Source organism: Letharia lupina (assembly GCF_014066315.1).
Source record: "Letharia lupina isolate WasteWater1 chromosome Unknown contig_15, whole genome shotgun sequence".
NCBI classification, from domain to species: Eukaryota; Fungi; Ascomycota; class Lecanoromycetes; order Lecanorales; family Parmeliaceae; genus Letharia; species Letharia lupina.
In genome coordinates this window covers 229,346-257,088 of record NW_023502984.1, presented here as the reverse complement: position 1 = coordinate 257,088, position 27,743 = coordinate 229,346, and the positions used below count along the sequence as shown (strand labels likewise).

The window sequence follows — 27,743 nt, the reverse complement described above, 5'->3', positions numbered from 1 at the left end:
AGGATTGTGGTCAGAGCTGTGGCTGTGTGGCTGCTTTCGAAATAAGCTTTCTAGTTGTCTTTGTGTTCTGCTCTCTTCTGGCCTTCTGCTATCATAGGCAATGTCGGATTTGTGTACTGAGGCTGCGACGCTGGCTCCAGGCTATTCAATGCCGTGGGAGGTGCGTGACATAGCAGAGCCAAGCGGGCGAAAGTCGCATCGTCAATCAGTGGCAACGGCGTCGACGTCGCCAGTAGAGCGGCATCATCCTCCACAGCCTTAGCCATGTTGAGGGCAAGGCGTCGACTCGCCTCGACATTAACGACATTGCGAGAGTGCCGTGGAATCCTCCTCGAGACGCTTACCCGCGGTCCCTGCCCTCAAGGGGATGCAGTGAGTCTTCTCCGTGAAGATGTCCACCTTCTGAATCATGGAGAGGGAAAGTAGTGCGGTGGTGAAGCAGACGGATGAAACTAGCCGAGAGGTTAGATCTCGGCAAAAAGATCTGGCATGGTACTTTAGACGAAAGCAGGTTGGTGATCAAGGGTCGGAGTTGGACTCTGTGTATGAGAGAAAGGGAGGGAGGTCAAGCGCTTGGCGTGGGGGGATGACAGGTGGGATGTACAAGGCCTTGCTGCGGCGTTGACGCGGCAGAAACCACTATCAAATGATCTTCGCAAGGGTTCTGCTTGGACTGCTGGTCGTCTTGGGAATTGATCCTCGTTCCGTGTAGCAGAGCAGCAATGATCATACTCGCGGAAGAGGTTCTCTAATCCACGTTGGATTTATCCGATGAAGAAGGTGGCAAACCAGATTGATTGTGTCACCCGGTCAGTTCTGCGACGTTAGACACAAGTCGTCTACAAGTCGTCTGTCCACGTATTCCAACCATCTTTAGCGCCCATTCCCCATTCTGGCTCACTTGGTCCTCTTGTAACTTCATCCTCTTTTCGTTGGCACTCGACGACGTTGGGGACCGACGTAATTAGAGAAATGATGTGATTGACTCAGAACCTGAGAGAGGAGTAGAGCTTTCGAACCAGCCTGCAAGTGGTAAGCGTATGTGAAACGATCGAATCTCGTGACGTAGCATAATTACCTTGCTGCCCATTGCTTTCACTCCGCTTGGCCAACAGAAGAGGCTTGTTTGGATGTTTCGCGACCGTATTTGTTTGGCGCTATCATGTCAACGACGGCTACACTGATTCAAATGCCTTGCGATCCCTCGTTCGCGTTCTTCTCCAAATCGGAGAAAGCTTTCCTGATCTTGTGTAGAGCCGTGCCATTACGTAGGACTTCTGGCGCTCTTTGCAAGAATGTTTCAAGGAGCTTGTGCTACTTTCGCTCGCGTTCTTCAGTGCGGCGATTCATTGCCATGAGATCCGGGTTCTGCTACCGAGGAGTGTTGCTCTACTGTCTCAGAGTCGTGTTCCCAAGCTGAGGTTTCCAAGTCCGGGTGATGCTGCTCCTCATTTTGGTTCTGCACAATGTTGGAGTTTGCTTGTGAGTGGGTGATTAAGCTTCGAGCTGCGGAGCAAGGAAAGACTTGTCGAGCCACGTCCTCTTCGAGAACCCAGATCTGTTGTCCGTTAGTTATATTTGGGAGACTTCTTCGTCAAATATTCCGGGAATAGACAGGAACTTCTCTTCTGTATGCTTGAGATCATCTTCGGGCTTTTTTATTCGCCCTGGTAGAGCTTCTCTTTTTTCTTCCTCTTGTCCTGACAGGTGCTATTGCGATTCCGACAGCCCGAACTCGAAAATGCATCACCAAAAACTCTCTTCAAGCCAACTCAGACGTCCTGCAGTTCCCCCACTTTGACGATCTATTGCAGATCAATGAATCCTTTCTTGCTCTGATTTTTGGAGGCATCCTTGCGTTGCACATCTGCTGCCCGCTGCATGAATTCCTCGAAAAGTTTGCACCATTTCTTGTCTTGTTCTTAGACTAGAAGTTCGTTTCTTCTTTGCTCAGCGTTCTCTGTTCTGAGATCGCCGAGCTGGCTTTCCAACGTGGCTTCTTTTCCACGCATCTGGTCCTTAGCCGAGTATTGCGCTTCGAGCTCGTCGATGTCCTCTCCTGGTACTTCCAGCTGATCCCCGAATGTTGAAGATGTCCAATCCTCTTGAACAGGGCCATCTACTAAAGAAGGCTGTGCTGCAGGATCTCCGACGTGCTCGTTTGCAAGCGCCATCTGAGTGTCATGCAACGGTGACTCTGAACCTCCCCAGAAACAAGCTTCTTATTGGAACTTACGGTACTCATCAGCAGCTGCTCCAGCTCTTCAATAGTCTGAAATTGCTCTTCAACAGCTTGAGGTAGTCGAGCTACTTCGGTAAGAGCATTCTCAAGCTCCTGTGCTTGGTCCTCGGCTTGGCTTTTTGGCTTGTGAATAGAGTACCCTGCTTTAATGGCCGAACGAGACCGCTCAAGGTCGACGAACTTTTGCCTGAGCTTGTTCACAGTTTGCTGCGATTCGGCAACCCGCAAGTTCGCGATGCGGTCTTGTTCTTCGAATTTCTTGCGAAACTCACTGCTCGAATCTTCAACATACAGTTTGTGCAAGGTGTCATATGCCGATGCGTTCTTAGCCGATTTCTTTGCTTTGTGCTGGTGGCTTGCTTTTGGGAGCCGTGATATGATTTTCCGGATCTTCAAAACGTTGTTGGATCTCAGTGTTCTACGCTCGAAGAGCAGATGTCGCAAAAATGCGGCGGAATCGTCCATGTAGCGCTTTTTTAGGTTGTAGTGAGTCATTTCCATGAGGCTGTCCAGAACCTCGACTAGCGCGCTGCGAATGGACTCTTTGCTATCAGCGGGCCTATAAGCGTGAGTCAATGCTTCCTCATATCTCGGGAAACGTACCCTTTGTTTGGATCTCGGTCAACTTGTCGAGAACGCAAAGCTTCCAGCGCTGCGTCTTCTTCCAAGGCCAACATCTTCGCTTGCAACTGCACAGTCTTCATCTTCGTCTTATCAATCTTGACGATTGGCAAGCCCACAGTCGGTTTCGCATTCTCGTCCGAGAATTTTACTTCCAGTACAAGATTCAGGGCCTCGTTGTCTGAACCTTGTATCACGTACCAAGTCCTCTTGATGAGAACCTGACTCACTCCGGTGACCTGTTGAGGTTGCCTTAGAATAGGGGTAGTTGGGCTCCAACGAACTTTTCCGAAGCGGTTTTCTTCCGACGGAACTGATCCAGTTCGACCCTGGCTTTTTTCGCTTCTCGTCATATGAGTTTGATGACGATACCTCGAGGCCTTCGATCTGTGTCAAGCACTTGACAGATGTGTGGCGGAACTCTAGGGTCTCCTGCCATCCGATAGGTAATGTATCGATGATTGGCGTCTTGAGGATGATGATAAGCGCGATCCAGTCAAGAAACCGTAGCAGAGTCTCCCGCGTCACATTTGTCAGGCTTTTAAAATTCGCAGCATTCATGGTCTTCGAACGTAGGTGAAGTATGTTCGAGAACTCCGCGCACATGGTGCTCTTCAGATTCTTCGTCTTGGCCGAGATTATCTGATCGGCCAAATAGTCAGATACCTCTTCTGAAAGTCGGCCTAGACTAGCCATATTGTTCTCGCAAACCGATAGGTTGGTGTGGCAAGAGGACACGGTGGCAGGAGAAAATGATCTCAGTGATCACGGTGGGATAGTTGTGTGGCATTTCTTGCTGAGAATGGAGACGAGTACTGAGTTGAGCTTACTAACGAAAGTTAGCTTGGGAGTTGCTCTAGTAGTGGTCAACAAGGTCTTCTACAAGCCGTTCAGTGGAGGCATGTAGAAGACCTTGTTTTTGTTTCTCGAGGTCGCAGAAGTAGACAGCGAAGGTGGGACTACAAAGACGCCAGCCATTAGCATGTAAAGGATGAGACCGAAATGGAAGACTTGGCCCAGACAGCGTAGTCGAACTATCTTTGAACCCTTGGGTTTTGTTCAGCTGAGCACTCGCATTTCCATTTTCACTCCAAAAGTTCCTCGTTCACGATTTCTGCTAATGCTGCAAGTAGCTGCTGCTCCTTGTGGGTAGAGTAGGTGAGACGCTTGATCTCGTCCCAGCGGTGCACAAAAGCCTCGCGTGTCCGTCGAGCTCTCTGTACTACCGCTTGTAGCTTCGCGATCTTAGGTTTCATGTCGTTACATGTAAGCTCGAGAGCTTTAGCCTTGGCTCGGAGCTTGTCGTTTCCAGGCTCGAACTTTAATTCCCTTCCCCGGTTCTCCGCCCTTCGGACGTGTTCGAGTCGCTTCCTCTGGATATCAGCCTGCTCGGCTGCTTTTCCCAATGCCGACACCCTCACTCGGAGCTGAACAAGCTCTTGCTGCTCCTTTTCCAGTTTTGCAACATTAGATGACTCTGAGTCTTCTTGCTTTTCCATGAGACCCTGTGTCAGCTTTTGTAGATCATCGTTCTTTCTATGGGCTTGGTCCAGATCCTTCATAAGCACGTCTCGCTGCTGGACCAGAACAACATTGGTCTCCCTTAGAACGTTATCCAGGTGCGGCTGCACAGCTGTCCAGTCCCTATTCACCGCGGCTGTGATTTGTGCGTCCCGGTCTCTGATTCTTCCTTCTAATGTGGGGGGGGGGGGGGGGGGGGTTTTTAAACTTTTTCCCCCTCTTCCTAAATTTTTTTTTTCCCCCCCCCTTTTTTTAATTTTTTTTTCCCCCCCCTTTTTTTTTTTTTTTCAACGGGTAACCTTTTTTGTCCGAGTGCTTCATTCTCCGCTTTGAGCTTTAGGTTGTCCTCATCTCGCTCTCGAGCGCGCGTCTTGAGCTCGGCATGACCTTGGGAGAACTGCTGCAATCCTCAGCCAGCGTACCAACAGATTGTGCTGTCATTGAAGACATCAGGGGAATGGTACCAGCCTGAGCCAAAGTGAGCTGCAGCGGTGAACCAGCGAGTCCAAAGGACCCTGATACCACGAGAGAGGAAAGTTTGATTTTCAACAGCTGGGGGTCAATCCGCCCAGTGGATACACACCCGAACCCGGAGGTCCGACTACCACAGATGTGGAAGATTTGTAAATTTTTAGCAACTGGGGCCAAAACCGCCCAGTGGAGACACACCCGGACCCGGAGGTCCGACTACCACAGATGTGGAAGATTTGTAGATATTTACCAGATGGGGGCAAAACCGCCCAGTGGAGACACACCCGAACCCAGAGGTCCGACTACCACAGATGTGGAAGATTTGTAAATTTTTGACAGCTGGGGGTCAATCCCCCAGTGTAGACACACCCGAACCCGGAGGTCCGACTTCCACAGATGTGGAAGATTTGTAAATTTTCAACAACTGGGGGCAAAACCGCCCAGTGAAGACGCACCGACGCACCAGAGCCCGGAGGCTCTTTTTCCCCTCGTAGACCGCAGTTCCCCTGGTGAGCCAAGGAAGAAGATTTAATCAAAGCTGAAAGCAGTGTGGCTGCTTTGGCCGTGGTCAGTGTCTTGAGGAAAGAAGGAAGAGAAGTGAGTGAGTGCGAAGGTCATTCGCATTAGCGGCGCGCTAGTGGATGGTCACGTGACCGCGAGGAGCGAATTTGCTTTTCAAGTAGCAGTTTTACTTGCTAAGGTCCTAGCTACGTTTCTAGATTATTTGATCATGAAGCGAAGTGAACACATGTGTCAAGCAAATCATGCTCCTCCACACAATGGATTGAACTGCCTGAAAGTAATTCCCAACCCCCCCGTACCTCTCTCTCCAAGCCCCTGCATGGGTCAGTCATGCTGGAGACTGACTCACCATAAAGCTTTATCTAAAGCCCCAAAGGCTTGCCTTCTTTTTTTGCCAGTCCTGTCCTGATATTCCATCTGCTGACTGTGGGGTATGCCAAGGTCCGATTCATCTTCCTCCTCAGCACACGTACTTCTTCTCTCAGTCCTTCACCGTGGGATACTAGCCATGTATGCTCCAACTCGAGAGTCAGAGACCCGGAGGAAACGGGAATAGAAATGGATGCTAGAACCAGCAAGGGAGATGCTCGCGCCTTCCCCAAGTCCCAGAAGCCCAAACTCCAAATCTACACACTCTCACGGTGATCAGCAGCCAGTGCAGTCACATAGGTCATGAAGTCAACAAATCATATATAAGTCACGATAGTACAATGTTCTTACCGGCAAATCTGAATCTCAACGTTTTTCAACCCAATAGCTTCATGTCCTACGGACGCGGACAATCCAGTCATCATGCTAGGGGATACAGAAACCCCCCTTCTTCCCCTGAAGATCGACAGCGAATCAAACACGAGGAGCGGACTTGTCAATAAAGCTGAGGAGCTGTATTTCCTACCAACGTTACAGAACCCGACATGACTTCTTTGAGTCATAGGCCTCTAGTGGATGCCGCAAACCAAGCTGAACCAGCAAACGATGGCGAATCTTACTGGGGGATTGCTACAGAAGAATCAAACCTAGGCGACGAGGATACGCACGTGCTTGAGAGGCTCTTACGCGTGTGTACCTTGCTACCAAGATACTAAGAAGTGGGAGGTGGAAGGGGACGAATATGTGGCCTCTAAGAGAACGAGCGTGGAGATGAAGCCGCATGATAGAGAGAATGCTGGGACTCAGCAGAGACTTACCAAGAACAGCAAAGGATGAATTGATGATCCCAAAGCGATACCTAGGAAGGATTGCAAGAGGGTTGTTGGCTGGAGCAATTGCCCGCTGCACAGGACTGCAGACCAAAAGAAGGAGGTATGTATGAGATTTGTATGAGAGATTTCAGTAGGAGGCTTTAGTGGGAGACTCATGTGAAAATTTTCAATCTATGGAAGAATGTGTACTTGATAAGTTTTTGTCTTCACCTCATTTGCTGGTATAGCTATGCACCGTCTCTCCTAGTTGCGCACTTGGGAATATCCGCACATCCTGAAGATCACTAAGAAGAAGCGTCGACGCGAAAGTGCGAGAACTTGAACGGCCCGCTAGTGCCGTCACAGCACGGTGATGACGAGGGCGTGTTGTCGCGATGGCGCCCTCCGAAGGAGCCCCTATGATCTACTTTGCAAACAAGATCGCATCTTTCCATGTCACATTCCATGCAGTCCATTTCTACTCGTTCTCTGAAACAATAACAGTCCCGTTTTCTGCACAGGCGGCTGAGCAATCACTCGATACAAACATCCAAAGGCACGTTTTCTTCTAATTCCGTGTGATGGCCTCCAGATCATTTTGGGAAGTATCTGATGCGCACACGGCTCTAAGAACACCCCATTTCCGAAGCCAATACTGAAAAATATGCTATTTTGGATAGAGCGGGTCATTAGGACAAGCGCAGAGGAAGTCAAAAGGTTCATCGATGCCGCCCAGACTGATCACGTTTTCCCTTGATGCCAGCCGAAATCCATGGGGTGAACCTATACGCTGCCTGCAGAACAAAAGGCGCTTGTCCCCGAAGCGGCCATCATAGGAAAAGTCTCCAAACGCCAAGATCCGGAGCTTCGATAAACCTCTGGAACCGAAAGCCCACCGGACGAAGTCGAACAGCTCAAAATTCGCGATGGCTTGCGCCGAGTGATTCTCCGGCCCCACGGGCTCAACAACCCCCTTCACGGTCCATTGAATCATGTCGTCTCGGAGCAATGGTTCAAAACCATACTTCGAACGTCTGATATGGAGAAGTTTCAAGCTCTGCGTAGAGGTGCAAGACTCCAGTATTTGTCGTAGCTGAGAGAGCGAGTCGCAGCATCCCAAGCTCTCAAGACCTGACTGTTGCATAAAACGGTGCATCGCCCCTGTCGAACCGTAGCCCAAATCTAGGGTTGCGAGAGTCAGATTTTTATCTTGAGTCGGGTATTCAGACTCCGGGTGATAGAAGGCCATTTCGTGGTACACTAGTCTCTTCATGGTCGACGCATGGCATAGTATCGACTCGAAATATTGTTCTGTCGTTATCTCCCCTGATGGCGTAATCGAGAGGTACAGTTGCTGGAGGCTGTTGAACGACTGTAGAAATGCTGTCAAGCCTGAACCTCCCCAATCCTGTTTGGTAGCGAAGTCCTCCATCATAAGGTCTAGGGATTCGAGCTTGAGGGACTGGGCAGCATGGACGATAGCTCGTAGTAGAAGGTGTGTGTCTTTGCACCTGTGGATTTTCAAAGCGCGTAGTCGGCCGAAGTCGAATGCCAAAACGGTCGCATCAAGGTTCAACGGCAGACAGACGGCCGAGAGCGAGAGAGTGGTAAGCGCGGGAAAGGAGTTGATGGATGGATCTGGCGAAAGAGGTAAGACGTGTGTAGTAAACACGCGGGGGTCGTCACTCGCCAGCCGTGTTTGACAGGCATGGTTCACTGAATTCCGATCAATGAAGTCCAATTCCAGCGTTTCGAGGATACTTCTGTTTGCCGCAAGAAAGACACGCAAGGACTCTAACTCTGATGCCAGTCTAGCACCTGTCCAGGAGAAGCTTCGAAGACGTCGAAAGCCATCAAGCATCAGAGGCGCTGGTGGTGGAATGGTGTAGTCTCCATCTTTAAACACAAAGTTTCTGTCGGTCGGAGCTCCTGTATTGAGGGATAGTGACTCGATCTCCGGCTGCTCTCGTTGTAGATGGCCATCAACTCCAAGTATTTCTTTGGGCATACAACACCCTAGATCCCAACTATTTGTGGTCAGCAAGAACTTGAATGTCCTCGAGGAGAAGCGTACCGAAAGCTACGGAGAGCCCTAGGTTTGAGCTGCGCTAGTAAGGGCAACATCTCGATTCTCAACGCGTCAACACCATCTTCTTCCCACTCATATTTGCCTCCTGGAAAAACGCCGTGAGGGCAACGATCTTCGAGTCTGCTATGGAAGACTGCATGTATCTTGAAATGCCTGACCAAATGGAGGCACTCGAACGTCGTTTCTTTCAAAGAGTCGTAAGGCCTCCAGTCTAGTTTTCCCATACGCCATTCATTTGTTTCGATGACCAAGGTCTCGAATAGAACGGGAGAAGTGACATCTCTCCAGTGTTTTGAGACGCCGCGTAGAGACGCAAGATCATTGCGCGATGTGACCTTTTTCGTCAGTACAAATCAATCACCCGGTTGACTGACTTACTTGTTTGGCAACGAGCGTGTGTACTTCCACAGGTAGCTTTTCCATGATGCTGAGTTCCGGAAGAAACGGTTAGGGTTTCAGTCGTGATCCAAATGTTCAACTGAGGTGCAAAGTGAGGTTTGGAATTTGAGGAAGCTCAGAAGTTGAAAGCTCCAAAGGTGCTGAGGGTAAGCGCGCTACGCGTCTAGGACGGCTACCTACTCTCCAAGCCATGGCCAATCACTTAGGTACTGTGTTTTTATGGTGATGTGCCCTACTTTAGACTTGCGCCGTTTAAGATATCAGCGAATCTTCTGAAATTACTTGAAGACAGAAGCTCATTCACGCGTTCTCTGTCCTACCGATACCCTGCCCATCTTAAATGGTCTTTATGACATGAGGCAGAAAGTAATACCCCAGTGTCTGCGATTACTGTCGCCGATTTGGCATAATCCCAAACGATGCACCACCCAGGCATCAGTGACAGTATTGGCATGTAAGGATTTTCATGTGCCGAAAACACTCTCTACGTCTGCAAGAAGCCTCGGGTATAGGGGTAACAAGGGTATCCTAGTCATTTTTATTGCCATTCACATGTTCACAAGAACAGAGGTTTAGAGTACTGTAGTGGCAGGAAGCCAGCAATGATGTATACGCATGGCTCCTTGTGTAGTCCGTTCTGTCTTCTCGAGACAAAGGTAGCGCAAACAGCAAGATAAATATCGCGGGCATCTTTCCAAGAAGCGTCCGATCTACCTGCTCGCCTTCTTCATTGCATCTGAGTTCTCGATCTCTGCTTCAAATATAAGCCTCACCACCCTGAGCTTGATCGGCTAGGAACAGCGACACTTGTTGGATGATTCATAACGACGTTCTCATGCATTGCACAAGTTCAACCTCTCAGCGATACTCCAAGCCAATCTTCGTCCCTCTTCATCCTCCAGACCGATATCGCTCGACATCTTCAAGCAATCTTTCACGACACCGCCGTAAATCGATCCACACTGGCCCCATAGATCAGGAACCAGCTTAGTGAGCACAAAGTGTCGAAAAGCATAGGCATCGTCCCACTGGCCATTCTCAAACGTCTGAAGACTCTGCCACAGTCCAATTTCCAAGAGCACCAGACCTAGTGAGTATATGTCGTAGCTGTGTCGGAAGCGACGGGCGGGGTTTGCCATTTTGTCCGGGTGTTGATAGATATTTAATTGAGGCTTTTCATCGGCGTCGGAGCCCCATTCATGAGACCTAGATGGGCGAACCAGAAGTTTATCATGATCGGCTGTTTTTCCTACCTCAACCCGTCTACTAATAAAGCCACCTGACCTTTGGACCTCAGGGCTCCTTGAGTAGTGCTGCGGCCCACGATCATCGTGTTCATTTGATTGGACAACGTCATCAGGCCTCGACAACCCATAGCCCATGATATAGGGACGGCCAAGGTCCTTTCGGCGGTTCTCAAAGCTCTTGTTGTCAGCTGGTCGAGCTGGGAAGAAAAAGATGTTGTTGGAGCGGATATTCTTATGCAACCAGCCGCAGGTGTGCAGCACAACGATACTGTACACGAGCTTCTTTGCTAGATCGAAGCGAAAGCCGAGGTCAAGTATAGCATCAACATTGTCCAGGAGATGGGTCAATGAACTTGGTTTGCAGACGTGCCCGAGGTTTTCAGGGCGAGTGCGGCGCGCGAGATCGCGCATATACGAGGGCAGGTGATACACCACACCGTATCGAGAATTTGGTTCATCCTTAAACAGTCCGATGCAGTCTAGTATACGGAAGTCATGTGGACGATCGGGGACACTGAGGAAGTCTCCAAGTTGCTGGATTTGTTCCTCGGCGAGCTTATTAGGTCGACCTGCATGACCAATATAGGATTGCCACTCAACAAACACTATTTGCTGATCCTGCCGAGAGATTGCAAGCGTCCGAGGACCAGATGTTTTCACAACATAGTCCCTTTTATCAAGAAGACGCCAACGGGCTCGGAACCGCTTAGAAACTTGAGCAGGTGTAACCACTTTCGCTTTGAACCTGGCCATTTCCGCAATCCTTTCACGACCATCGGCCATTGGTGAGGACTTGTCTTTAGCAGCATCCTGGGCGGAGTCGGCCATGAAATGCAGATCGAGGAAGTTTTTGCACTGTGGTAAGGCAAAGGTAGGTAAACCCCGATTTATTTGTGCTTGCGCCTCCCACGTGCAAAGACGAACAAGATCATCATTGTACTTTCTGAGATCCTTGAGGAGTGTTTCAACATGACCTTTGCCTTTCAAACTCCATCGACATTTCTGAAGAAGCGACATCTTGTTGTTGTAGTCATGGACTTTCCGATCCATTTCTCCGTTCTTTTCGTTTCGCTCTGCTGGTGATGGACTCCGTGACGGATCACGCCCCTCCAGTAGAGCTCGAACATTTCGAGGTATATGCGGACTCTATAATTCATGAGCCCTGCTGCTGTAATGCTACAGACTGCCCACTTACTCTATCACCTTTCGTATGATAATTGAAACAGATGCCGTATTTCTTGTCCAACCCCTTGATGTCCGTAAAGATCTCGGATATGGCGCAAAGGGCCTCAAAGCAACCATACAACATGGGTCCCCTCAGCAGATGGATTTTGAGCTTCTCGCTTCGCTGCTCTTTCGCTTGATGGATTTCAAAGTGCTCGCCCCAAACCTCTAGAGTACACCCTTCAATCAGCACATCTCGAGCTGCTTTCTGGGCATCCGCTGGTGCCTTGTAAGCGTCTGAAAAGATCTTATAGCCTTTTGCGCATGTGAAAAACATGCCGACTACTGCGAAGGAAAATGAGGCAGGATCCATGGTGGGATGGATTGATCAAGCCGTTGTTAGGTTTGAGATTGGCAAATGCAGCGCTTGAAGGTTGGACAGGGAGAGATGGATACCTGGTGGATAAAGAAAGCGAGCGAGTCATAGTCAGATGTCAATCCTTGCTCAGCCTCATGTTGGCAGCCGCCAATGTTCCTATGATATCATCCTGCATATTCAGAATGGCCGAGTCCGTCCGATACACCAGGCGTTACTTGACCGTTGCCAAAAGAATACGACTAACAGAGGCCGTTTTCTCATTCTCCACCTTCCCTCGACCCTCCCGACCCTCTTAGCCATACAACTCAATAGGGTGCAGTACGAGTACAGGCGGGCGCCGCTTCGAAGAAAGCTCTGTGAATACTGTAAGATTAACGAATCGACATTACAGTGTACGTGTGACAGCGTTATCTGTAGTTACTCTCATCAGATCTCTGAACAGATAATCGTCGTTACAATTAATAGGTCTCAGAAGAGGAATGCGATGCACGTGACCGCGCGTGATGCGCTTAGCAAACGCGAGTATTGCTCCACCGAGTCCAACCTTTCTACGCGTCAACCTTTACCTTGGCCGAATCCTCAGCTCAAAGCGTGCGCAATTGTCAACTATACGCCCTCGCATCCGCCTCCCTCCCTCCCTCACTCGCCCCATCCTCTAATCAAAGGCCACAGCATCCTCTATGCTGCCCCCTGGCCCGCTGCAGCGTCTCCCGCTCCGTCCAGACCCCCTCAAACTACGACTTTAATCTCATACGCCGCCTCGTCCGATGCGGAACATACATTGAGCCGATTGGACACCCGCCCCCACCGCTTTGAGCTCCTCAAAGGCTGCGTGTTCTACGAGATGCCAAGGGAGAAAAACATGGTGAAAGAATGGGGGAGGACCGTGCTCGCGTTGATCAGCATGACTCTACATGCGGGGCAAGAGCTGTGATGAATTGGGGCAACGGGAGATGTCGAGGAGAGTGCTGTTTCCGCAGGAGAAGTGTGGATCTGCAAGGGAGGTCGTGAACCAGATCAGGGCACCGTGCTCCATTATCTCTTACCCCTTTTGGCGACTTTGGGGTGGTCGAGAAAGCATGGACGGCTTACAAAAGCTTCAAGTTGTCTTCAAACATGCCTGAAAACCTTGAAAGGGAGGGGTGGGCTGCCCGAAGAACATGTAGAGAGAGCTTTAGTGAAGACTTTGGAGATGCGGACAGGAAGGAATTTGACCTGGGTTCAACGCTCGTTGGGAAGAACATTCCCAAAAAGATGTGTGGACCCGAGCGTGAGACTACGACGTGGCTATGTTTCGCGAAGATGGGTTGGATAAAGAGTCTGCGGATGACGAAGAAGGGGATGAAGATGAGGAGTGAGAGACGTAGGAGAGCTAGTGAGTATATTTAGGAATCGTACATATGACGTTGCGAACAATATGGTTCTGAATCTAGCATTTAGAATAGTCAAAGACACGCTTGACTATCATCTGACTGCCCCACTATGCAGGAACAGCCTCTGACACTCGCTCTTCACTCCGGTTCCTGCTCAACTCCGCAGCCAGCCCGTCCGTTGCCGAGCGAGTCACAATGGGCAACTCAACTTCCGACCCAATCGCGTACACATGATTCTTCTCCCGCTTTCTCTTGTAGCACGCTCGACAGGCGAATACATAAAGCACAAGATGCAGCAATCTAGATCAAGATTTGGCGTCCATCAGCCACTTATCACATCATGTGAAGGAGACCCTACTTACGCCATCAAGTACACAAAGACCAGGGCCAAAAACTTCAATCCTCGCAACGCCTTCATATGGGGTTCACACTGCACGGGTCCATCTTGATCTTCGCCAGGGATCGGGGGCCCGATTGTGATGCACTGTTCATTGAAAGTGACAGAATGTCTCAAACTGATCATGTCGTTCCACCAGAATGCTACTATACCGCATAAAAGGAGGAGGGTCGAGCAGAGGAGTTCCAGAACGATATGGTACCCATTACGAACCTGAGAGGCCGTGATTAGAGGCCGAAGAAAAACAACGAGGGTCCAGAAGAAGCAGGCAATGACCTGGGTGTGATACTTTGTCAGAACAGTGGTATTGGATAATTGGCGTACATCAGGGACCTACCAATGCGAGCATGACAGTGATGCTGATGTCGAAGCCTGAGGGTGGCTCCCACTCCCCATTTAAAAAATATGTACCCAAGCCCCGGGTGTTGGGTATCCATTTGCGGTAAAGTGCGAACAAAACGGCCCAAAGGATGATGCTGATGAGCTCCAGTAAGAGAAGTGGGATGCGGATGCCAAGGAGATTGCTTTGGCCATCGCTTCGGGAATTGAGGCGACGGGCGAGTGTCTTGATGAAAGTAGGTATCCATTGAGATATCCTTCTTCTCGCAGCCTCCGAGTAGCCACTGGTTCGCAAGGCAATCACAAAGAGGATGAAATGCAGGATTCTACTCGAGCATTAGCCAACGGTGTTAGGTCTCCCTGCCTAAAATAGATAGAGAGCTTACACTACCACGAAAGCAAACGCACAAGCTACATATCTCAGACTCTGTATCTTAGTGTATGCGCTCGTGCAGTCTGGTTGAGCAAAACCTTGTCCTTCGCACTTGAAGCCTGTGACATCCCATAAAGCATTCATATTGTCTAACGAGCTCGTGGTAGCACAGGCGAAGAGCGCAACCCAACATAGGAGTTCGCAGCAGACGTGATAGACGGGGTGGAGGCTCGAGGTAGTGAATGATGGCCGCAGGAGAACGTATAGCGTCCAGGGGAGTGAGAGCATGAGCTATACATAGAAGCATGTAAGCAGAGCATAGATCTAGGAGGGTGGGAAGTCTGGAAGACGGACAATAGCGATCAAAGCCGCAGTCGTTAAGTTGTCATGATATTGTACTTCGCCGTAAGTAGACACCCATCTTTGGACCAATTCAAAACGAACGCTGAAGCAGATGACGCTGACAAGGTCGAAGAGAAAAAGGAGAAGACGGATTGGTTGAGTGCTAGGGTAGCCGATGGCACACTTTTGAAGACATCTGATGAAAGACATCGTGTCTTCGAATCGCTGCAGTGGTTGAAATTGATGAATGAGGAAGGAAGGCCGCTGACGTACACATATACTTGTTCATACATCGATGTTCCATGCGACCCTCCGTACTCAAGTTGGTCATTCGCGTAGGTCGGCTGAGAGTTGTCGTTGAACATGAGATGCGGGGGGATTTCTGAATACGAACTCGATCGGCATTGTTGATGTGACGAAAATAGCTCCCAAGCGTCCCGCGATCGCGCACTAAAAGCGGTGAGTCACGCTGACGATTTTGGTACCCGTCGAGCTTTTACTTCGATAAGAAGGGTATAGGTTTCGAAGATTTGTTGGATAAACAGGATACTAGCTGATACTCTGGGATTAATTCTGCTGTTTGTCTATCTGGACTGCCAGACATGCTGCGAGAAAAGTTTGCAACTGCAACTTTGCAGTTGTTGCGGTACGGATCCCAAATACGTGGAAAATTTGGCACAACGCTCTGTCTAAGTTCATCTCTGTCATGACGGCGAAGACTTTCGGCTTCATGACCATAATTTGGGCGCTTGAGACTGCCACTTCTTCTGGTAACTCGCCTGCTGATTTTGGCGCTCATCGAGTGCATCACTACCCTTTCTCGTGTCAAAGCATTCGTGTGCGTCGTAGCTACCACAATATACGTAAGAAAGGGACAGCAGATGCTGGCAGTGAGACACGAGGCCTCGCCTAGCGCGGCTACGAGAGAAGCTTGGCAGAAGGGCGGCTACGGGCACTCTAATTCGCGTGCTTTCTCCAACGACTGTCCATCATTGCTACCATCGTCAATGTGAAGACTATATTATTGCCTTTTGTGTGCAAGACTCCCAAGAAAGAGATCGTTTCGTCGAGCGTTGTCATATCCAATAGAATTCCCATATCTTTGATTGTCGGCGCTCGGGATGTGTTTACGCCCTCTTAGCGTTTGCCCTGACCGTAGTTGCCACTACTGCCAGAGTTTTGGCATCCCTTAGCTCTGAACATGAGGCATTGATTTGTGATATTTGCGACGATGTTTGATTTGACTGTCGTGATGATGTTGGCCAGCACCATTGATGATATTCAGGTACTGGAGCATGGAAAGCGAGATTCGAGCCTCGGAAGTCATGCACGACACTGTGGCATTGAGAATTAAGAAACAACAATGCAGTATGGCCAGTATATGAATGTAACTGTAAGAAAGAGCTTGAAGCAGTGACCTGAACTGCCTGCCAGGAAAACATGCCGGGGTATCATTTGTTCGACTCGAACTGGCTTTGATGGCATAAGGGCTGTCAGAGCACAGACTCCACAAGTAAACTAAATACAGTTCGCCCAGGTAAGGTATCTGAATGCATGGGTGGAAAAGGGATAAGCAGCCGCAAATGCATATCAGACCTCGTGTGGTGTGGACGTCACGACGACTAAGCGAAGCAGGAAGATTGAATGGAAAGAAAAAGAAAATAAAACCAGCAGCATCATTCACACATCCTGCCTTCGAACCGATCAACTACCAACTATGAAAGAAGGCAAAACGAAAAACCAAACCTCTCTCAACTGACACATCACCTCACCATGTTCACGCCCAAGAACATGGGAACCTCCGTCAGATGGGAATCTAATGAAGTGCTTGGCTAGGGCAATCCATCCGGGCCAACAGATAAGCCGGCCTTCCCGCTTGTCCGCCCGAAGCGTACATCCTGTGACCCGGTCGAGGTGTAGAACCATCGAAATAGTGAGATGGAATCGAACCAACTCAGGAGCGCCCAACTCCACACAATGGTGTTGGGCTTGGACCAACTGCATCATCCTGGCAGGTGACAAGGCGATTCACTATTTCGAAATGTAGCATCGTTGCGCTAGCTCTGACAGCGATCTTCATCCGCCCGCACTTCTGTCCTGCTTAGTCTAGGCGCCTGATATCTATGAAGTACCCCCCTTTAATTTACCTACATCATATCCACTACCTCTGAACCACAACAACTATAATGAAGTGAAAACCCCCGGAACCTGCATGCACTCTCTCATCGACCTCCGCAATCACGACAATCCATCTACCACTTAAAATCGCCCCTTCAACCCCTGAGCTCCTCAAGCAAACATGTCTATCTTACGAACCTTACACAGCGCTTCCACAATTCTTGCTCCCAAGCCTCTGTGTCCTTCTCCCACCAGGCGATCTCCCCCGCCCATTCCACCCTCTACATCTGGAGATCTCCGACTCATCACCCATTCTTCCACGGCTTTACAAACTCATACCCCCCATCTTACAGTCGAAATGATCACGACAACCGGACCCATCATCGAACACCCGAGGGAAATTTACCAGAAAATCAAGACAGGTTTAGGGGAAGAGGCCGGAAGCGTGTATCCTACTGGCAGGAATGGGAAGGAATCGGTCGAGATGTGCACTTGCATGAAGCCGCCAAGTCATCCAAGTTGGTTTTGCCAAGGGCTATAGATGAGACCAGCCGCAAGACTGTGATGGTATATTGCATGCTACTTCTCCTTGGGCCAGCGTTCTTTTTGGCGTAGGAGACATGCCAGCCGGACGCGATTGGTATGCACATGATCTGTGTTGGTTCCGGGAACCAGATGGTATTTGTTGGAGAAAAGGGTTCTTTCCCTTCTGGGTGGTAGGTTCCTGTCGCATTCGAAGACTTGTCATTGAAGATGCTAAAGTAATGGTGCCAAGCTGCCAATTCTAAGTAAACGTTCGCAGTAGTATCCATGCCAAATGACGTTACTATGCAATACCTTAGAACCTCTAGTATCCTGTCAGCCACGTATGACAGCTGCTTCTGAAGCCTGGAACCAGCTAACCCAATCCTCCGGCGACATATCCCTGATATCCATCTCCACCAAAAGCTCTCTCAACTTCCTGAGACCAGGCATCTTTCTTGTCGAGCCAATGTCCGCCCAGGAACTGGCGAATGCAGGTATCATCTGGCTTTTTCTGTGGGGATTCAAGAGGGACGAGGCGGTAGAAATTCTCGTCGACTGGGGTTGGATCGCAGGAGCAGCGGTGGGAGGATTGTGGCGGGCAGTGCCTAGGGTGCATCACTGTCAGCTAGAGACATGGGCGGAAATGCAGAAGGCTTTGGCATGCAGAGGCTGACCTGTTGATGTCATGCTGGTACCCAATATCCCTAAAGAACCATATCTCGCTCTTCGGCACGAACATAGCCACACTCAAAGTATGTATAGGCGCATCTCCAAACCGCTCATAGTAGAAGCCTCCTCCTCTATCCAACCAGTCAAAGTATCTTTCATTCGCTTCGCCGCGGAAGAAGTTAAGGTCCCCAATCTCGAAATTGGAGAAGAATTGGCAATTGTTGTAGTCTCCGCTATTGTGGGAGTCAAGCAGCCAGTCCAAGTCGGCATCAGGGTGTATCAGCTCTGGATGGGCGTTGATGAACGAACGGGTGCGAGACCAGAGGGAAGGAAAGGATCGAGCGTCATCGAGGATGTTCATGTTGAAACCGTACTTCATGTTGTTATCGCGCATAAAGCGGAAGACGTCGTAGTCAATGTCGCAGAAGAAGTGGACCTAGCGGAGAGCATGTCAGTATGAACGGTCTTGATGGAAAGATTCTAGCATACATCCGGCTCAACCCGCCAATACCAGTCGAAATCCTTGAGCCGTGGATGCTTGTAGAAGAATCCACTATTCCAACGGCACATGTGTCTGTAGCTGATCATCCATCCTTTGCCCACACCGATAGCGCCCAGGTACTCCAAGCTGTTCATGAATCTTCCCTCGTCGATCCAGTCGGGCAGGGACCAGTGCTCTTTTGGCACAACTTCGTAGTAGCATTTGGCAGAAGTGAGGTTTTGCGTAGCGGCCTGTCTTCACATCAGCTTTGTTCTTTCGGAGGCGAATGCATTGACATACCTTGAACTCATCACTGAACGCCTCATCGTTGAAGAAGATCCACGGATAATTGTACTTCCGATTCCATTGAAATTCCAGCTGTCGCATACTCTGCATCAAACCAGGCAGCTCAGAGTTGCGCACCAAGCTGATGAGAGCAGCTCTCGGTTTGGCAGAGTGATGACCGAACGACGGCACCGACTTCAGCAAACCCAGTCCAGTGTTCTCCGCGTGCTTGTTATTCGAGTTCTGCTCTAGCCAGTGCATTGGATCAGGAGCATGTTTCCTCTTCGTAGGAATCGCCTCTGAGATGGGGCGTAAAACTTGGTATGGGTTCGCGACCTGTTGCTGTACCGTGATGTGGATCACTCGACGCCGCCATGTATGCGGTTGTGGTATGACCCAGATGAGGAGAGCCAGCAGCAAACAGACCACGACAGCAATTTGTCTCTTGGAGACCGTGTTGCGAACGCTCGAGGGTAAGTATCTTGGCCATCGCGATGGCGCTGGTGACGTCCAAAACGACGAGGATGAAGAGAATGAGCTGGCAGAAGACGATCGGGAAGGCTCATTGGAGGGCAAAGAGAACTTGGAGATCAAGGTCATGGAGGGTGTGGCGAGTAGCTTGGGCGATTTGTCCACGAACGGGTCTCTTCCTGGTGTGTTGAAGAGCTTCCATGCTGTGCGCTCCAGGAACCCCATCTCAGCAGGGTGGCACAGAGTCTGATTGATGATGCCAGCTCAAACGACTGAGATGGTGTACAAGTAGAGATCTCGCGTGGCGAGCTGTAAACACTTGGCTTGGCATTCGCAGCTGCAGGTGTTGAGGTAGTAGAACACGGCAACCGAGGCAGAATATGAGAGCTTCCAACTCACTCTTCCCAACGCAACGGCATGAATTCCATACTTCCTTCTTTAGCGCAGTCTCGAGGCAAGGAAGTAACACACAGTCATAGACGATGCTTTATTTGGCAGTTACGCAACGAGTAATTAGATTGATCACAAACCTCACAAGTACGAATTTGGCAGGAGCGACTCAGTTTGTCCTTAACCACTGTCCTCCATTGCCGACCTTTTCAAAATCGAGCCGTGGTGTGTTAGTATACAAGAAGACAAAATGCTCTATGCTCCTTCCTCGGTTCCCTGGATATCTCATAGCACCCGAACGCCCTGCTATGATGGTATCAATCTTCCAATCAAGAGATCATCGTGTCCCCTCCTTCCTCTTGTTCCTCCATAACTCCGAGAACCTTCGCATATGGTACAGTGATCCGTTGCAGATCGCGATTCTTGCCTGTGATGTGTTAGTACGGAGTGATAATCGTGAGGAAAGAGGCCCTACCTAAGATCAATATCACTCCCTTCAAGAGCTCTTGCCGCGGCCATCCACAGAGCATGTCAGTCTCATTGCCCCAGTGTCGATCCTCCGGATTCTTCGCTCGTGTTTTTGCTTTTCTGTCTCCTTCAACGTTCTCGTAGATCCCTCCAAGCAGGCCCCGTAGTAGCTCCTCAACTTTCATCTTCAGTCCTTCCACCCCGAGTCTCTTGGCATACATGTAGAGATACACCTGGAACTCATCCTTGGCACCCAGCATCATGGCAGCGGCAATTCTGTTTTCGAGATGTGCAATCGACACGCCTGACTCGAAACCTTCGAAGCCCTCCCGTGAGAGAAGCTGTTTCACAAGCCTATTGAGAAACTGCGCTCGTCCTCGAGCTAGCGTCTCGTTGGTGGTAGTTCGCTCGAGGAAGGGTATGACACCCGCCGAGACATTGGAGCTGGACATGTCGTTGCCGAGGGCAGAGGTGGATCGCAAGTTCCCGACAGAAGAGTCCGTCGAGTTCCAGTACTGACTGCCCACCATCCACCATAGCTCTGAAAGGCGCTGCCAAGCGAACATTGACGGCGAGTAAGCGTAACCTTCGCCGTTGGTGAGAGTGACGACGATGCGACCCTCTGAGTTTAGGCGTGCGCCAGTAATGGCCGGAGCCTTGGTCGGATGTTCTTGTAAGCTATGAGTTGCAATGTCGAGGATTGGAGCAAGCGACACAGGTGGGTGAGGGGACGAGAGATGAATCATGTCCCACACGTAACAGAGGCCACCAGCTGTGATGCACAATAACCACTGATTCTGGCACTCTAGAACGACCGGCTGGCTTTCCATGACCATAGCGTTGATCAGCCGCCTTCCTACAGGCGTCCAAGCGTAGACACTTCCGTCTTCGCAAGCGATCGACCAGAAGTCCTTGTTTCCTGTCACCAGTATAGCGCTTCTGGGTAGGTAGTCCTGAAATACTGGCTGGCCTCTTTTTGTGACGGTGACACGGCAAGGCTCTTGATCGTGTGCCTTTCCGGTAACGGAGAGCTGCGTCGGGTTTCGAGCTTCGATCATGACTTCTGTCTGTGTAGATTGGTCGGAACCATTCGCATTCCCTCCACTGGCTGCGACGCCAGATCCTCCTAAAGATTGCACGATGTGTGAACGAATCTTTGGGACTGCCAGTCTTACTTGGCTGACTGTCAAGCTAGGGTTAGTCACAGCGGGTCGTATGAAGTTCGGTGTGGGCTGCTGCCCTGCCGGTGCCACGGTGTTCTTTGCAGGTAAAAGTCCGTTGGTGGTATTCGACAATATGGGTACCGCCCCGTCCTGGCTTGCAATGGCGATTCTCTTCTCCACATGATCGTCTTCGACCCCTTCGACTGCTGCAAGTCGTCGCTTGTTGCCCAACAGAAGGCTTGCAAGGCCCCCTTTGGGTAAGCCATCGAACGGCTTGGACAAATCCAGTATGACTTGCGGTTGGTCATTCTGTGCACCCTGGTTGCTCGAAGAGGCCATAAGCTGCGTTCGAGGAAGTGAAGATTCATTCCCGGCGGATGACACGAGCAGTGGGGCTATGCGCTTCTTACCATCTTTCGTAATGGTAACGCGTGATTTGAGTCTCTCGAGCTTGGCTGCATTTGGGTCTTCCTTTGCCTTCAATGCTTGTCCATCAGGTTTGGCTGCATCTTGATCATGAGCTTGGCCATTGGTGAGAGCCGGAGTCGCGCTGGCTCCATTCGTGAGAAGTCCTTGAGATTGTACGGGCACGCCGTTGCCATTTGTAATGACCGCCGGACTCGGTCCAGCATCTCCCATCAAAGCGCCCATTCGACCTTCGACACCACGCATCTCGCCTTCCTTACTCTTCTCTTCAAGCAGCAACCCATCAGTTCCCTCAACGATACCAGCACCTCGTCGTCCAGCTCCGAATTTGGCTAGTGCCTTTTCGTTCTCGTCCAAGCTGACTTCATATCCGATTTCGGTTGTTTCAAATACCAGCGCAACTACGGTACCATCCAAACTGGTAACGATGAGCGTCTTGCCATCAGGGGTCCAAGCAAGGTCTGATATGGACTTGACAGCCAGCTCTTGCGTTATACATAATGGCCTTGGGTTGGTCGTGATCCAAACACTGAGAGCTTTGTCTTGACCGGCGCAGGCGATGACGGTGTGCACGGGGCTCGTTTTTGGATCGAAAGCTTTCTTGGCTGGATCATGTATTGTGAAGAGCCGGGGTGAGAACGCGCAAACCTCCACGGGCTGTTCGTGGCCGATCAAATTGATGTCTCCGTCCCATGCACCTCGATTGATAATGGCCACAGAGCTGACTGGTCCATTGACAGCATTCGCGGCTGCTATATGATTTCCATCTGGCGACCAAGAGCACCTCCGAAAGTATGTAGTAAGCGGAGAAGCGATGAAAGGCGCAGATATGGTCTTTTCGAGCTGAAAGTTATTCATCTGATCATGCGGGCCAGAATTTGGTCCAGGAGGTGTGAATCGCCAGATCTTGATCGTCCTGTCATCGCTTGCCGTTGCGAAGTACTTGTTGGCAGGGTCAAAAGTAAGGCCTTTGACATGGCTCTGATGGCTGACCAGCGTTTTGAGCTTCTCAAAAGTATAGCCCGACCAAACCACTACTTTGGAATCCAACCCAACAGTGACCAGTATCGAAGAGTCATACGACCAGCCCAGATCTTGAACATCATTGTCATGGCCGATCAACCTCCTACTTATCTTCCAATTCTCCACTGGCGGAGCTTCATTGCTTCCTGTTCCCATTGTCAGCCTTTCCCCCTCCCGCTCCAGCTAGACCAATCCAACGTACCGAATGTCGCAAACTCAGATGGCGGACTTGGGTCGATGTAGTAGATGCATACGATCCTATCATCTGACCCAGATGCCAAGTACTTCCCAGTCCCCGAGAACCGTACAGAGTGTATGGTGCCGGAGTGATTGCTCATCGAGCACAGCTGTTTGGGTTTGCTGTAGGAAGGGTCGGGGGCATTGAAGATGGCGTCCGTAGACCAGATGCGAACGAATCCATCTGGAGGGAGGAGTCAGCTGGATTGTTCCTGGTGATACTGACGGGGTTCCAGTCACCTCCGGCCGCTGTGACGAGCCTCTTTCCATCGGGCGAGACATGGCAGCTGTAGACCTCAAAGTCCTTCTTCTCCCCGCTATGCGTGAGCCATACGGGACGGATGTATTTCATGGCAATAGTCTAGGAGCTTCAGCTTGTGGCGCATGTCTCACGGAACGAGTATAGTATATGATTATGGAGGTTGACTATGAGATCAAAGTAGTTTGCGGAGATGTTGGACCAAAATCCGGTTGGGCTTGGCATTGCTTCCTCGCGCGGCGCGTGCTGATGTGCAAGGGAACTACTAAAGTATGCGTTAAAACGAACGAGCTAAGTGCTTCCCGGCCATAAAGCATTAGCAAGTACGTGGCACCTTTATTACTCGTAAAGCGTGTCGTGGCCCGTATCAAGTCGTGTCCAACAAGCCATGACTCGCCGCGGGCCCCTTATATTCAACTACTTTACCGTTATAGTAATAAGTCTGAGATACTCTCCTTATTAGTAGGTACCTATGCGCTGTGTCCTACTTTCTTAAAAATTACACCTACCAACCAGGCCATAACTTATCAAGTCGAACCCTCACAGAGCCACACACATACACATCTCCACCTGTGTCTATAGAATATATCCCGAGCTCGAGATCACCGGATTGCCGTTCCCATTCGTGAAAGGGAGCAAGGTCGCTTTGAGAGAGAGCATAAGTAAGCATCGAGCAAGCAGTAGAGAAGCACAAAGGAGCAACAGGGCAGCAATTATGAACCAATGAATCCGAATCTTCCATGTTCAGCTATTTGTGTGTACGGCTAGCGCTATCTCACTTCCATACAAGCTAGCATTACCGCTCGGATTCAACTGAAGCAAAGCTGCACGCTCGAGACACCTAAGACAGTACTCTTGTATCCTCATGCTGACTCTCCCGGTCAATCGCATCCGTTGGAGCCTAAGCCGACTGAGAGTATTTGGTTCTCTCAGACACGCTTCCACGTCATGCCCAGCCTCTGGAAGTAGGAAAACAATGACTTTTTGGGTACCACGCCCCTGTAAGTAGACTGCCACACAGCTGCCCAAGAACCTGTGTCAAGTATCAGTGTACCTTCGCCCATCGCAACCGACCGCAGGAAGCGCGACTTACCCTCAATCGGTCCCAATTCACCAAACCCTGCACAGAACCCTAACCACTCCACCACGTAAGGCACCAACACTACCAAGACGCCCAGAGCAATGACCGTACAGAAGACCTCCGTTGCCATAGGGTGATCGGCCGCAAATCCTTCCACCGTCTTGACAACTTCGCTAGCCTTATCAACCGCCTCTTGCATTGCCGCCTTCATCGGCTTTCCGGCCACGATGACTGCTTTCAACGCCGTGATGATCTTCTTAGCAAGAGTGTCGGACCATCCGCCAGCCTTGTGAACGAGGGACTGAATGGTGGCATCTAGAGAGGGACCACTTTTGTCGGCGTCCAACATGGCCGACACGATGGACGAGGCAGCCTCGTCGTTGCATAGTCTCGACTTTTGACCGTCACGTGGGGAAATTTGAAGAGCGGCCTTTTCGGAAAGGTCCTGGTATCTGGCTGTTCCCGCGGGAAGTTGGATGCCGCCCTCGACGATGCCGATTGGGAGGCATGGAAAGATCGCCTTGAGGAGGTTGGTGAGGCTGTCCATGTTGGAGGATTGCGGGGAGTTGTTGGAAAGAAGCACAAGTCTAATTGTTTGAGCTTGAGCTAGGGGGTGTTTGGACTCTGGTGGTGAAAGACTTGAAAGTGCTGTGTTCAGATGTTGTTGGTTTTAGAATGTGCAGAAATGTAGGAAGGTAGTAGTGATTAGCCAAGCTAAGCCCACTTAGGCCACTCAGCTGGTCAGAATGTTACCCCTCGTATCAGCACCCGGTATGTGTTTCCAAGAAATCACGACTGTCTTGAAATATAACAGACGGGAGTTTCTAGAGTTGTACATTTTCGGCTGCAGTCTACTCAGCAATACCTAGAGACTCTTACATCGTTGAAGACTACATTGAGTCAAAAACATCTCACGTTGGGCGTTTCCTCAATTGCACACAGTAGCCGTGTTTCGAAGCTCTCAACCCCGCCGCCCTTCGTTCTGGCTTCTGAAGTTCTTACTATTGATTCATGGCTTCGTCAATGCACAATCTTTGAAGAAGAACCTCGCAAGGGATCGAATTATTTTTGTCGGTAATCTAATTGATATTATACGGAGACACGCCCTCAGTATCTGCAAGCCTGAAGACATACTTTACAGCACTCGCTTTTCCATCCTTCAGGTTCTGCAGAGCCCCCTGAATACCTGCCAATCCTCCCGGCACCACTTCATACGGATGTCCCTTGAAGAAGCCCTTCTGCAAGCCCCTTGCGAAGTACCGGAAAAAGGCCATGGCAAACTCCTCATTGCCCGTCTGCATCCCCGTCTTCTTTTGCCAGGGATCCGAGTCCGTCCCGATCTGTGCGGCACCCACGGTTGTTGTTGACTTCTCAACCGTCTCAGGAATCTCCTTGTAATCTTTGCCGGGTAGCACTAAAGTGATCTTGCCACTCTTGTGGTCCAACACCTTGCAGATATTCTCATAGCTACCGTGGTCACTCACGGCGTCGAAAGCGTATTCAACTTGACCGCCAGCATTCTTCACGGCCGCCTTGAGGTTCTGAACAAGCTGTTCATCGCCATCTCGGTAGTCAAGAACGACATCTCCTTTGCTTGGGTCAATCAATCCCTCCACGTGTGGTATGCCCCTTCCGGCAACGCAGATCAGTGGGTGGACGTTGGACTGTCGGGCAAGCTGGATGGCGAAGGAACCGACCGCTGCCGCTGCACCGTAGATGATCACAGGGATTGGAGTGGTGGTAGGGCGCCACGGTGGAGGAAGGCCGAGGCGCTGGTAGAGACCAAATGCTGCCGTCATTGCAGCTAATGGGATTGTGGCGGCCTCTGAATGTACGAGTCAGCAAAGCAACGTAACGATCGTGACGGAGACAAGCTGACCCTCAAAGCCCGTCTTCTTTGGAATATGAAACGTTGCGTGATCCCAGCTAACAGCATATTCGGCATAGCTACCACCAGGCGCCATCATCTGGTGAAAAGCTGCCACGCGATCTCCTCGCTTGAATTCAACCACGTTCGAGCCAACACTGTGAACCACTCCCGCAATGTCGTCCCCTTGGTTCGAGCTTGTCCCTGTCCATTGCGGCCGTTTCCAGTCCTTGGGGTTGGAGCCAGAAACCACGACTTTCGTCACCACCTGATCGGGTTCCGGGATTGGTATGGGAGAGTCAACGATCTCGACCTTTGGGCCTGCAGAGACAATTGCTTCTTTCATCTTGTGTGAATAAGTTGGTGAGAAGAGTCTGGCTGTCGTTGTAGAGAGGGAGCGGCGTGTGAAAGCTTGCAGCAAGGACATTGGCAAAGAGTATCGAATTCGTAGTGTAAAGTCAACATTCTTCGCGGGGTTGCATCATCGACGGCTAATTGCCGTAATGTCCGGCGTTAGTGTTGGTGATGGAGAAGGGGTGCATTTAAAGAACGACAGCTACTCCAATCGAAGCTCTTGGAAAAAGAAATGGCTCCTGAGGTACATGGTGGTAGTGCTTCGAGTCTCGTCATTTCTGCCGTATTGGTTTCGCCTTGCGCTTTTTGAAAACTACCCCAGAATCTGGAGAGTTCTCTTCTTGCTTGAGGGACTCCGGAGGTGCATCAACAACAGCTGTCTGGGTCAGAATCGTATCTAGTACCTTACCGGGACCTGCAGATTCCTCTTTCTTGATTGCTGGTGAGTCCAGATCAGCCTGATCTTCCTTTGTTGCATCATGACTGTCTGCCTGCTGCGACCGGGACGATCGCCCAGATCCGAGGGGTTGCAAGCCTTCACCTTCGCTTATTACCCTTTTCGTACTTTTCAACAGCGTAGCCAGGTCATCCTCGTCAGCTCCCGCTCCAGGATACGTTCGTATTGTTGAACCCCACCCTCTCCTAATCACTGTTTCACCAGCCTCTTCCTCCTCTTCCTGCCCCTCAAACTTCCTCTTCCGTATCCCCACATTCAGCCCACCGAGTTTCACATCTTCACTCTCCTCTTCTTTCTTCAAAAAGTCATTGTCGTAGACCACCTTTTCAGAAGTAATCTGCCAATCTCCCGCCATCGCCATCTCTCTCCTGAAACCTTCCGGAACAGCGACACCCATCTCTGCTAGCTGTGTTAGCTGCCTTTTTCTGTCTGCCGGTGTTGCTTGCTGATTCCCGGCCACGGATGGAGGCAGGATAGCTGATCTTCTCTCCCATGGTGCGCCTCCACTTTGGGAGCCAGATGCTGAGACTACGCCATTCAGTCTGTCGACCTCATCTTTGGCTCTCTGCTTGTCTCGCTCATCCCGCTCGTGCCCTTTGTGAAGGTCCCGCAGGAATCGTTTGAGATTTCCCTGGTGCTTGGGTGTTGCTTCGTGATTGGTCTTTTCGAGCTTGGTATCGCGGACAAAGGTTTTGCAATGTTTACACCAGTATTTTGGCTATACAGAGACTGTCAGTAAAGGCACTTGTTTGGCGGGGTCCGTTTGTGCATACCGTTGACTTCCAGTACTCCGACATTGCGGGCGATTA

The 27,743-nt window shown here is 50.4% G+C and overlaps 13 protein-coding genes across 13 annotated transcripts; 2 read left to right on the top strand and 11 right to left on the bottom strand.

The window, feature by feature from the left end:
* Positions 1-50: 50 nt before the first annotated feature.
* HO133_002532 (uncharacterized protein) lies at positions 51-266 on the bottom strand (the record flags this gene model as incomplete). Its single annotated transcript, XM_037293458.1, has 1 exon — positions 51-266. One exon carries the CDS (start codon positions 264-266, stop codon positions 51-53), a length of 216 nt encoding a protein of 71 aa, XP_037150287.1.
* Positions 267-1,922: 1,656 nt separating this feature from the next.
* Positions 1,923-3,559, bottom strand: HO133_002531 (uncharacterized protein; the record flags this gene model as incomplete). The annotated part of the gene is made up of 4 exons (XM_037293457.1): positions 1,923-2,174; positions 2,237-2,801; positions 2,846-3,044; positions 3,094-3,559. The coding sequence occupies 4 exons, from the start codon at positions 3,557-3,559 to the stop codon at positions 1,923-1,925; spliced, it is 1,482 nt and encodes a 493-aa protein (XP_037150286.1).
* Positions 3,560-3,948: 389 nt separating this feature from the next.
* HO133_002530 (uncharacterized protein) lies at positions 3,949-4,825 on the bottom strand (the record flags this gene model as incomplete). The annotated part of the gene is made up of 3 exons (XM_037293456.1): positions 3,949-4,543; positions 4,684-4,771; positions 4,807-4,825. 3 exons carry the CDS (start codon positions 4,823-4,825, stop codon positions 3,949-3,951), a joined length of 702 nt encoding a protein of 233 aa, XP_037150285.1.
* A 1,466-nt stretch (positions 4,826-6,291) lies between these two features.
* HO133_002529 (uncharacterized protein) lies at positions 6,292-6,583 on the top strand (the record flags this gene model as incomplete). Its single annotated transcript, XM_037293455.1, has 2 exons — positions 6,292-6,435; positions 6,464-6,583. The coding sequence occupies 2 exons, from the start codon at positions 6,292-6,294 to the stop codon at positions 6,581-6,583; spliced, it is 264 nt and encodes an 87-aa protein (XP_037150284.1).
* Positions 6,584-7,225: 642 nt separating this feature from the next.
* Positions 7,226-9,070, bottom strand: HO133_002528 (uncharacterized protein; the record flags this gene model as incomplete). The annotated part of the gene is made up of 3 exons (XM_037293454.1): positions 7,226-8,585; positions 8,633-8,982; positions 9,026-9,070. 3 exons carry the CDS (start codon positions 9,068-9,070, stop codon positions 7,226-7,228), a joined length of 1,755 nt encoding a protein of 584 aa, XP_037150283.1.
* Positions 9,071-9,879: 809 nt separating this feature from the next.
* Positions 9,880-11,830, bottom strand: HO133_002527 (uncharacterized protein; the record flags this gene model as incomplete). The annotated part of the gene is made up of 2 exons (XM_037293453.1): positions 9,880-11,439; positions 11,489-11,830. The coding sequence occupies 2 exons, from the start codon at positions 11,828-11,830 to the stop codon at positions 9,880-9,882; spliced, it is 1,902 nt and encodes a 633-aa protein (XP_037150282.1).
* Positions 11,831-12,952: 1,122 nt separating this feature from the next.
* HO133_002526 (uncharacterized protein) lies at positions 12,953-13,194 on the top strand (the record flags this gene model as incomplete). Its single annotated transcript, XM_037293452.1, has 2 exons — positions 12,953-13,106; positions 13,139-13,194. 2 exons carry the CDS (start codon positions 12,953-12,955, stop codon positions 13,192-13,194), a joined length of 210 nt encoding a protein of 69 aa, XP_037150281.1.
* A 122-nt stretch (positions 13,195-13,316) lies between these two features.
* On the bottom strand, positions 13,317-14,462 carry HO133_002525 (uncharacterized protein; the record flags this gene model as incomplete). The annotated part of the gene is made up of 4 exons (XM_037293451.1): positions 13,317-13,509; positions 13,572-13,882; positions 13,944-14,229; positions 14,431-14,462. The coding sequence occupies 4 exons, from the start codon at positions 14,460-14,462 to the stop codon at positions 13,317-13,319; spliced, it is 822 nt and encodes a 273-aa protein (XP_037150280.1).
* Positions 14,463-17,676: 3,214 nt separating this feature from the next.
* On the bottom strand, positions 17,677-19,434 carry HO133_002524 (uncharacterized protein; the record flags this gene model as incomplete). Its single annotated transcript, XM_037293450.1, has 4 exons — positions 17,677-17,908; positions 17,978-18,408; positions 18,462-18,704; positions 18,754-19,434. The coding sequence occupies 4 exons, from the start codon at positions 19,432-19,434 to the stop codon at positions 17,677-17,679; spliced, it is 1,587 nt and encodes a 528-aa protein (XP_037150279.1).
* A 494-nt stretch (positions 19,435-19,928) lies between these two features.
* On the bottom strand, positions 19,929-23,268 carry HO133_002523 (uncharacterized protein; the record flags this gene model as incomplete). Its single annotated transcript, XM_037293449.1, has 4 exons — positions 19,929-20,026; positions 20,075-22,825; positions 22,882-23,100; positions 23,157-23,268. The coding sequence occupies 4 exons, from the start codon at positions 23,266-23,268 to the stop codon at positions 19,929-19,931; spliced, it is 3,180 nt and encodes a 1,059-aa protein (XP_037150278.1).
* Positions 23,269-24,104: 836 nt separating this feature from the next.
* Positions 24,105-24,803, bottom strand: HO133_002522 (uncharacterized protein; the record flags this gene model as incomplete). The annotated part of the gene is made up of 2 exons (XM_037293448.1): positions 24,105-24,208; positions 24,269-24,803. 2 exons carry the CDS (start codon positions 24,801-24,803, stop codon positions 24,105-24,107), a joined length of 639 nt encoding a protein of 212 aa, XP_037150277.1.
* Positions 24,804-25,335: 532 nt separating this feature from the next.
* HO133_002521 (uncharacterized protein) lies at positions 25,336-26,469 on the bottom strand (the record flags this gene model as incomplete). Its single annotated transcript, XM_037293447.1, has 2 exons — positions 25,336-26,081; positions 26,136-26,469. 2 exons carry the CDS (start codon positions 26,467-26,469, stop codon positions 25,336-25,338), a joined length of 1,080 nt encoding a protein of 359 aa, XP_037150276.1.
* Positions 26,470-26,749: 280 nt separating this feature from the next.
* On the bottom strand, positions 26,750-27,731 carry HO133_002520 (uncharacterized protein; the record flags this gene model as incomplete). The annotated part of the gene is made up of 2 exons (XM_037293446.1): positions 26,750-27,652; positions 27,708-27,731. The coding sequence occupies 2 exons, from the start codon at positions 27,729-27,731 to the stop codon at positions 26,750-26,752; spliced, it is 927 nt and encodes a 308-aa protein (XP_037150275.1).
* Positions 27,732-27,743: the final 12 nt, after the last annotated feature.